General features: G+C 43.6%; 2 protein-coding genes and 1 long non-coding RNA gene across 4 annotated transcripts in view; 1 reads left to right on the top strand and 2 right to left on the bottom strand.

The window, feature by feature from the left end:
• Positions 1 to 304: 304 nt before the first annotated feature.
• On the bottom strand, positions 305 to 2,191 carry LOC143528465 (uncharacterized). Its single transcript, XM_077024163.1, has 2 exons — positions 1,791 to 2,191; positions 305 to 1,451 (listed from the first exon to the last, which is right to left on the bottom strand). Exons 1-2 carry the CDS (start codon positions 1,993 to 1,995, stop codon positions 481 to 483), a joined length of 1,176 nt encoding a protein of 391 aa, XP_076880278.1. The 5' UTR covers positions 1,996 to 2,191; the 3' UTR covers positions 305 to 480.
• A 90-nt stretch (positions 2,192 to 2,281) lies between these two features.
• LOC143528186 (uncharacterized) lies at positions 2,282 to 5,836 on the top strand. 2 transcript variants are annotated; one of them, XR_013134389.1, is made up of 4 exons: positions 2,282 to 2,719; positions 3,084 to 3,140; positions 4,433 to 4,572; positions 4,921 to 5,605. It is a non-coding gene; the product is annotated as an uncharacterized LOC143528186 (long non-coding RNA). The 2 variants fall into 2 exon arrangements; XR_013134390.1 differs by lacking the exon at positions 4,433 to 4,572 and having other exon boundaries at positions 4,921 to 5,836.
• tp53i11a (tumor protein p53 inducible protein 11a) overlaps positions 4,930 to 9,244 on the bottom strand; it is a 30,204-nt gene continuing 25,889 nt past the window's right edge. The window contains exons 6-7 of the mRNA XM_077023786.1: positions 7,615 to 7,716; positions 4,930 to 7,167 (exon numbers count right to left, since the gene is read on the bottom strand). Coding sequence (XP_076879901.1) covers positions 7,034 to 7,167; positions 7,615 to 7,716 — 236 coding nt within the window. The 3' untranslated portion in view covers positions 4,930 to 7,033. The remainder of the gene's footprint in view (positions 7,168 to 7,614; positions 7,717 to 9,244) is intronic.

Below are 9,244 nucleotides of genomic sequence, written 5' to 3'. Positions count from 1 at the left end.
TGACCGGAGGGTCGTGGGTTCGATTCCCAGACCTGAGGCCATGACTGAGGTGCCCTTGAGCAAGGCACCTAACCCCAACTGCTCCCCGGGCACCGGGCTAGGGCTGCCCACCGCTCTGGGCACGTGTGATCCACAGCCCCCTAGTAATCACTAGTGTGTGTGTGTGTGTTCTAACTGCACAGATGGGTTAAAAGCGGAGGACAAATTTTGATGGCGGTGTAAAAATCACAATTGACAAAATATGGCACATTTACATTTTATTTACATTTACAAGTAAAATAAGATTACTTAAACATTTGTTTTATTGTTTGGATGCAGTTTTTTGTTCAGAAAATTAAATTCAGAATAAAGAAAATGGATTGCCTCTGTGGGTTGTTTCAAGCAAAAATTATTTGTTTACTTTTTGAGCAGCATGGACAAACATGTTACATCATTACTGATAAATTGATAATCTAAGTGTTTATGAACAACCATGCAAGTTTATTCTGATTCAAGAAACATTGGTCCTTGATAATTTACCATAAAACAACAATTGTGCCAGATCTGATTTATGCTTCCAGCCAGGCTAAGAGGCACAGTAGAATCCCAAATATGGTTTTGCTTAACCCTGTGAATCACCCTTTCAACAAGAATCCTGAGTCGGGCAACTGCCCGTGTTTGTTTGCCCTTTTTGAACGGTCTTGCACCTTTAGCTGCCAACATCTCTTCAGTGACAAAACCCTTGTCTGCCATGACCTCATCGTCCAGTTCCAGTAACTCCAGAATTCCAGACTTTCTTGTGATCTCTTTGTCAGAAGTGGATCCTGTGAAGAGGCTGGAAATAAATGTTACTGCACCACACGGTGCTACTCCAAGTAGACCTTTAAATGTGGTGGTGGTGTTCTTGTAGTTAGAGAAGGTCTCGGAGTGAAGTGTCAGAGAGATGGCTCTCTCACAGCGAACTTCTGTGCAGTCAAGTATGACTCTGACTTTTGGACTGTACTCTCTACATTTCTGTGGCATGGAGTCATTCACTTGTTGTCTGGACATCCAAATGGGTACTGAACCCAGCACAAAAAACAGGTAATTTGCCCATGTGATAATTATTCTGCTGACTGTAGCTATGCTTACTCCGCAGATGTCAGCAATCACCTGTTCCTTCAGTCCAGCAGCTACACAAAGGCAATAGATAAATAATTCATCTATGAGCTGGATCTTCCGTGCAGGGCTTGGTGTTGCAGATGCTTCTTCTCCCATTCTCTGTGCCTTGGTCCAGAAGATGAGATGTTTGGCAGATGGAGCGATGGATTCCCAAAAAATCTCAAATACTTGCTGAGAAGGGAATCTGGTATAATATCTGATTGTCTCATCAGAAACGCAAAATCTACCAAAGATGTTTGAAGACCCCACTGACATTGCCTGCAATCTGTCTTCAGGTTCTTCAATGTACTGCAGGGCATTTTCCAAAGCACCTACAAAAAATGTGAGATATAAAGCATAAAGTCAGGTGTTTCAGCAACAACTACATGATTGGTGTTGGATGCATGCATAAATCAGTGGGCTTGAATGATGAGTGGGACGTGGAACAGTCGAAACAGGCGACCACCAGTAGCTACAAGTTAACATAGCTACAACAAAATAGTACACAGGAACAAAAGAGCAAACAAAGGAGCACATGAAGATTATAAATGACAATTAATGAAAAACCCAAATTCAGTATCTCTGAAAATTAGAATATTAATTAAGACCAATACAAAAAAAGAACTTTTAGAAATATTTTTTAGTACAAGCTCACAAACACCTGCACATACAGGAAAGAGGACGTGCAGCGTAGTCGTGGTCCATAGTGCAAACGCTCAAATCTTCCACAACCTCCGACTCTGGTGGACGATCATCTACTCCCAGCCGAGAGTTTGATCTTTCTAACGCGGACAGCCTTGGAGCGGGAACGTGGACGCGGATCCACTGGAAGCGGCTGGGAACCGCACCAACCCGCAGGCGTGAGCTGCCTGCCATGTAGTCCGCAGCAGTGAAATGCTGGCTACACACAAAGGTACTTCCCCTCCGTATCACAAAGTTTTCCCCTTCCTCTCTCCTAATTGCGCAAACCCATTTCCTTTTCTGCTCGTCGTCAGCCGGAAAACCGTGGAAACTGAGATACGGCTGTTTTTGCTTGGAGTTCGAGCACCCTGGCACGCTGCAAAAGCTCTTGTTCCTGGACTCCGCCATTGTTTAATGTTTACCGGAAGTGACTTCACCCTGCGACGAGAGCTTCCGGGATAAACAATGCGGAAGTGTGAAAGTATCGCGCTGCCCACTGAGCTGTGTGTGAAAATAATCTACAGCAGTTTGAATCATCTAGCTCGAAGTTCAAACCTCCATATACAAAACTATTCAACCCTTTGCATTTCGCGAAGCCTTTTGTTGTGAAATGTTCTACTTAATGCGGAAAAAGATCTAATCGATCAGAGTGAACATTCCTTTATTATCGACTCAATCGAAGGAAACGTTAATCGGAAAGAGCGATCAAAACAGTGACAAAGGCAGAATATACTATTATTATTATTATTATTATAATTATTATTATTATTATTATTTTTAAAAATCTGAGGGAAATGCATCAGACCCCATCTGGAGCACAGCCAGGGTTGCCACCTGTCCCGGTTTTCCCGGGACTATCCTTCTTTTTAATATTCGGTCCCGGGGAAAATTTTTCATTTAATGTCCCGGTTTTCACTAGGTTAGTTCAACCGTCTATTTATTTTGTTTCTGCACACTTTAAATGTGTTTTCTCTCGCTGACACGCACCATTGTGCCTCCTGGTGCTGTGGGATCATTTGACTTCACAGTCCAGTCGGTACAGGCGGTCCTGCGTTTAGTGAATCAGTAGTTCTGCTATATATGACCAGTCTGTGCCTAGTGAGTCTGATAAGCCAGTCAAAAAGAAAATGAAACGTTCATCTTATTTCAATAATGACTGGATGAAAAACGAAAATGATGCCGCATGGTTAAAGCCGACTCCTGATCATCCATGTTCATGTCTAGCTATAGAGTTGGTGTAAATGTGGTGATGTCTGATGTGCTCTCCCTCTTTAATCTTTTAGCCAAGAGGGTGCAAAAGGAAGCACAAGCAAAGCTCACACCAGTACTTAGATAAGCAGGTAAGCAACAATTCCTTCTCATACTAAGTGTATTTAAAATATTAAGTGCTTTGAACAACGTCGGCTCTGATTCTGCTACATTCACCATATATTTGTGGGCAGCTGTCAGTATGACTGTCCTTGTTTTTGTCAGACATAGGTGGCAACCCTAAGCACAGTAGCGCCCGAGAGCACTCGCTCACTAACTTCACTCTCTCTTACTAACTAAACTCTCTCTCTCACTAACTTCACTCTCTCTCTCTCCTCTCACTTCTCGCTCCAACTTCACACCCTGTCCTTCCTGTGATCTTCTCGCCGTCGCTCTTAAAGAGCAAGCGTGCAGTGTTTTGTTCTTCGCCTTTTTCTTCCGATGCTGGTTTATCGCACCTCCCATCGTTGAGCTCGGCGCAGCGTCTAATGTAATAGTAATCATAATTCAAACATCAACTCATTTTCGGTAAACATTGCTGGAGGTGGTCACTAACTTCAATCCCTGAGCCAAAGTTTTACTCCACACACTGAAAGCATGACATTATTCTACAAAACGCGCTGACCTTTCAAATAATCCATGACGCGGGTCACTTGGTCCAGACTGGCAGTTACTGCAGCAGGAAGATCCCTCATCAGGACCACCTACCTCCACGCTAGACTGTAGGAAGATCGCAGCTGATCCATGGGTCCAAATAGATCCAGTTTACTTCCAACAATCCATGAAACCGCCGCGTTTCCATCCAAACCTTTCGAAAAAATAATGCGCAATTTCCAAGTTTCGGCAGAAAAAAATGCGAATTAAGCCTTGTTTCCATTCATTACAGTGCGAATAAACTTTAGATCACGTGAGAGGACGCCAAACAATAGTAGTTTTATGTCCATCTGGCAGTTACGCATGTTTGCACGTTGAGGTTTTGAAACATTTTTTCTTTTTCTTTTCTATACATGGAGAAGTTAAATTAAATTTTTGCTCTCACCAGAACTGTTTTTGTATGCATTTGCCATCTTTACATCGCGATCATGTACATAACCATATGACTTGAGGCATGATACGTCATCGTTTATGCGAAAATCCCTTTTCCATCCAGTTTTTCCGAAATTTGGCGATGCGATAGTCTAACTTTTCCACCTCCTCTTAGCGTAAAAATCTTTTTGCGATATTTGGGGCTTTTTTCGAATTTTGATCTTTTTCCATCCAGCTTTTTTTATGCGCATTTTCAAAATGCGCAAAAACTCGAAGGATGGAAAACCCAGACATTACAGAACTTGTCCAAAGTCCTTACTGCATATTCACATCGGCGTTTTTTGTGTTTCTTGGTCAGTGGACTACAGCAAGGTGTCCAGGCGTGGAGTCGTAGCTAATATCGTGGTCTTCTCATACTGTTCAGATCATCGTCTTCCTCCTCTTCATCACCTCATACCACAAGTCTTTGACAGCAATACATTCCGCTCCATTTTTAGGGTCAGTCAGGACTTTTATATTTACAAAATTAGAAGTTTAATTAAGTGTCATTAAGTGTAATTACCAGGTGATTTAATAAAAACTGCAATATTGTGACTGTAATATGAAAAACATTTTTGTTCAGAAATGACATAAATGACATAAATTACATTTTCGTCTATTTAAACGTCATCCAACTGTTTGTAGCTGCTTATTGTTTAAACCATTTTGAGTGCAACTGTTAACAGCAGTAGGAAGCTACTGGCGCCTCCCTGTGGCCAGGCTGGGATCTGCAGATATATAGTTTCAATAATTTCCAGGGTCTGAATATTTCCTGTATATCCGCAAATGGCTTGTTTGACTTTATAGGTGCTGTAGTTTTTCTCCAACAAACGGGAAAACAAGAAGAACACAAAACAGCTCCCCCTCATGTCACTAAGGTGAACAGCTCTTTTTGAAAGTTTCACATCATGTCCACTGTAGCTTCATTCTACCTTCACACCATACCGAACAGGACAGAGGTCATGGAGTCTCATGCAGTGTTAGAAGAGGCTGAAAATGTGAAGATGTGGAAATCAAGGCACATGTACATGTTCAGGCTTTTTCTATAAAAACTACAGTCAAGAAAACCTCAAACTGAAGCAATTTAAAGAAAAAAAATGTATATTTCTTGAGCACTGCACATTTCTGCTACAAAAGTAAATACATAAATATGTGCATATAAACATTTTTATACACAACCATTTGATTAATACAAAGGTAGACATAAAGAGACTGTGATGTAAAGAGGCTTTGATGTACAGACTGTGTGGTGACCTCATCTTTTGTCTGTGAAAGCAGTCCTCAAAGGGTAAAAGTGAAAATCTAAGCAAATGTTTGTGTCTCAGTAGTTTAATTTCACTAACCCAACAAAATTAATAAGAATATGGCAACAGTGTTTACACTTTGTCGCATTTCATCTTTTTTTGATTCTACCAACCATTGTAGCAGGGTCTAAGACATTTTAAGGCAAGCATCACTGATCAGCAGTCACTAAACCAGTGAACACTGCAGAGACTGACTCAAAAGCACAACAAGGAAGTGCTGACTGATAGCACCTCTACCATCAAAGCACTAACCTTCTGACTCCCTACTGCTATAATATACATTTATTTTGCAATAAATATTAGTTTTTACACTGTGGTATTTTATTTTTGTTGCCTAAAATCTTGCCTAAAGTATTAGTTTTGAAGGCAACAGAACCACCTAATGAACTGCAAGTTGAAAATTGGCCAGGTCAAATGTTTCCCCCATTTAGTGATCCCTGCAATTCATTTAAGAACAAATTAATTATCCTTTATAACGGCTTGTCATAACATCACAATCCATACACTACATTTGAAAACGTCTAAATGGACTCCAGTAGCTAATTACGCTGAATACAAGATATGAGAAAATACACACACATTGAGGATGTTGAGGAATATACAGAGAGGGTTTAAAAGAGTGTAAATACTAGTTAGGACTAAACTTTTATATACTGGCACAGGCACAACTGGAACCTACTCAGTGTAATTGAGATGATTCAAAATAACCTTTGTGTTTTAGTTTTGTTGTTAATTATCACACTGCAGCAGGATGACTGTCACACACTGATGAAGAGGAAGAGAACAGAAGCTACCTCACTGATTGAGAACACACATCCCAGCAGAGCTCAGCACTGATCCATGTTCTCAGTTTAGTGTATCGGAGGTAAAACCCTCTTCCTCCTCGGGAACGAAGAACCACCACCCACGGATCCCGCCGTTCCGAACGCCCCATTGGTCAACGTGTGCGTCACTACACTCAACAACTACACCCATGACCAATGGCCTCTGTGCACAAGTAACGATATGCTTCACATAAGTTTTGTTTATATTCTTGTTACACTTCTTAGATTTTGATAATACACTAATCAATTTAGAGCACGGTGCAATACCGATAAATAACTCACAGACTGTGCCTTAAAACCTCAGACAAGCATGCTTACATGTGTAAACAGCACAGGTGTTAGCATGACCTATTCAAGTTTGGACACATCACTACAACTACCATAACCTTACCTTTACCCTTACTAATATGATCTAAACAGAGTAGGAGTCTGGAGTAATACCTGCTGGAAAATACCACCCACACACCACTGAGTGTGAGGACTAAAGAAGAAAACAACCATTTGTTAAATTACCATCTACATAATTTTGGACAGGCATACTACTAAAAAATCATTTTTCCCCCATACACAAATGTGACCAAAGGACATTAAATAGAAACACATTGGTAAAAGGTCATGACCCTCTATTGCAAAACCACTCCCTCATACCTGTATGGTGTGTTACACTCATGATAAAACTGAACGATTCCAGTCAGAAATGCCACACAGAGTTTGGACTAGGCAATGATATTCTGCTGTGCCGGGTCATTTTCCTCAGAGGCACCACCAGCCTCCACAAAAGATCAGTCCATCTCAGATCTTCTTCGTCCGCCGGCCGAGTTGGTGGTAGAAAGAGAGGGTGATGAGGAGGAAGATGGCCTCACTGAGGAGAAGAAGAGCAGCCCCGTTGGACAGCACACCCATCTCCAGCAACGACACGGACGTCACTGTGAACACGCAGAGCATGACGACAGCTTTGCGTCAAAACGGGACAACGGGATCGAAAGAGATGCAGAGTGTAAATGAAGTACAGCGTGAATGAAATACAGTTCAGTCATGTGTGCACACATCAAGACACACGATCAAGCATCCCAACGTTTTAGACAAAGAACAGTGCACACTTTAGGTGAAACCAGAAGAGGGCGCTGTAATACCTCGCAAATGCATTTTGGACAGGCCCTCCAGGGTTAAACAAAAGCAATAGGTTTCCCTGAAGTGTGAAGTTTTCTTAATGAATGGTGAAATAAAGTGAGAGTCTCTGGTTTCACTCACACCCGTAAGCACTCTCAGCCCTCTGTTCCAACAGACAGAGGGTACATACGGGGGGAAAGAGAGAGTGTGGGAGGGTGAAAGAGCACCATATTATAAAACCAGGAACAGAACGGCCACCTTACCAAGAAACTGCACACCGAAGTAGCACGCTTCAGTAAGCAGGGTCCACTGAACGAGAACCTTCTCTGCAGTGTAGAGACCATTCCAGAGGATTAATGAAATACCTGTTGACGTTTGAACAGAGGCTCAATCAGTCTGTATTGACCTCGTCACGATTTTCAAAGGACAAATGCACCCCCCCCCCCCCCCCCCCCCCAAACACACATGCTTTTGATTCAACACCCGGTCCTGGACACGGGTCTTCTGAGGAGGTCCTGATTCGGCTCAGATGCTGAGGGCTACGTGGAGAGCCCCTCTGATCTCGTCCCACGTGACAGATTCAGATAACGCCCAGATCAGCTGCTTCTTCAGCCCATCTGCCAAAGGAATGACGCCCCTACTCGAGCGCTTCCTGCCCTCTCACTGGCCTTTGATGCATCAGCGGGGCAGTCACAGTATGGACTGTGCTCAGTATGGACAAAGGATATTTGTGCCCTGGGCCGGGGAGGCAGCTGAGGTCACCTGGGTGGCTGTCAGGAGGAGGTGCGTAAAGCCAGCAGCACTGAGAGGTGGTTATATGGGGTGAGCACAGAGGCAGCGGGACTGAGAGGTGGTTATATGGGGTGAGCACAGAGGCAGCGGGACTGAGAGGTGGTTATATGGGGTGAGCACAGAGGCAGCGGGACTGAGAGGTGGTTATATGGGGTGAGCACAGAGGCAGCGGGACTGAGAGGTGGTTATATGGGGTGAGCACAGAGGCAGCGGGACTGAGAGGTGGTTATATGGGGTGAGCACAGAGGCAGCGGGACTGAGAGGTGGTTATATGGGGTGAGCACAGAGGCAGCGGGACTGAGAGGTGGTTATATGGGGTGAGCACAGAGGCAGCGGGACTGAGAGGTGGTTATATGGGGTGAGCACAGAGGCAGCGGGACTGAGAGGTGGTTATATGGGGTGAGCACAGAGGCAGCGGGACTGAGAGGTGGTTATATGGGGTGAGCACAGAGGCAGCGGGACTGAGAGGTGGTTATATGGGGTGAGCACAGAGGCAGTGGGACTGGGGAAGACTGGGAGATGGATAAGCCATGCATGGTAACTACTTCCTCATCCCCATTCACCATACGGTCCAAGCGGCTTTTCATCTAAGGGTGCACGCACAGCCCTATGACTATAAAATGGTGCACCTCCACAGTCTTTTATTACTGGACCTCCTGCCGCTGTCTGCTCATATAACCATAGGGTGTGAAAAGGATGAGCTGATTCTCCAAGATGACCCAGAACAGGCAGGGGGCACCATTACCAGCCCAACAGCTGCAGCAGTGTCCTGCTGTCCACCCTGCATGAGACCCACGGGGACGGAGCCATCCATTTTTAAAAGGTGAGGTTTTAAATATTTATACCTCTTACAGGCCCATGTTCACTTGACACTGGAAATAAAGTAGATCATCTCTGTGTAGTTGTGAATACATTTCCTGTGGAGCCATTTCCTCAGAACTCGTGAAGAGGAACGGGTCACGGCACCACTTAGGTGTGTGCATCAGACCTCCGCTCTCCTTACAAACAGATCATGCTACTTTTATGACCATTTAGATGATGATTTATATACCATTTAGATGAGGAAAACTGTAGAATAAATTCTTGCAAATAATGTGAAAA

This window comes from Brachyhypopomus gauderio, chromosome 12 (assembly GCF_052324685.1).
Source record: "Brachyhypopomus gauderio isolate BG-103 chromosome 12, BGAUD_0.2, whole genome shotgun sequence".
Classification (NCBI taxonomy): domain Eukaryota; kingdom Metazoa; phylum Chordata; class Actinopteri; order Gymnotiformes; family Hypopomidae; genus Brachyhypopomus; species Brachyhypopomus gauderio.
This window is presented reverse-complemented; position numbering and strand designations above follow the sequence as displayed.

Bases quoted from the DNA above. Each gene is read 5' to 3' on its own strand.
- LOC143528465 (XM_077024163.1), bottom strand. From the start codon at position 1,995: ATGGCAGGCAGCTCACGCCTGCGGGTTGGTGCGGTTCCCAGCCGCTTC. The intron at 1,452-1,790 runs GTATGTGCAGGT...CATTTTTTGTAG, and splicing joins CGCTGCACGTCCTCTTTCCT to GTGCTTTGGAAAATGCCCTG.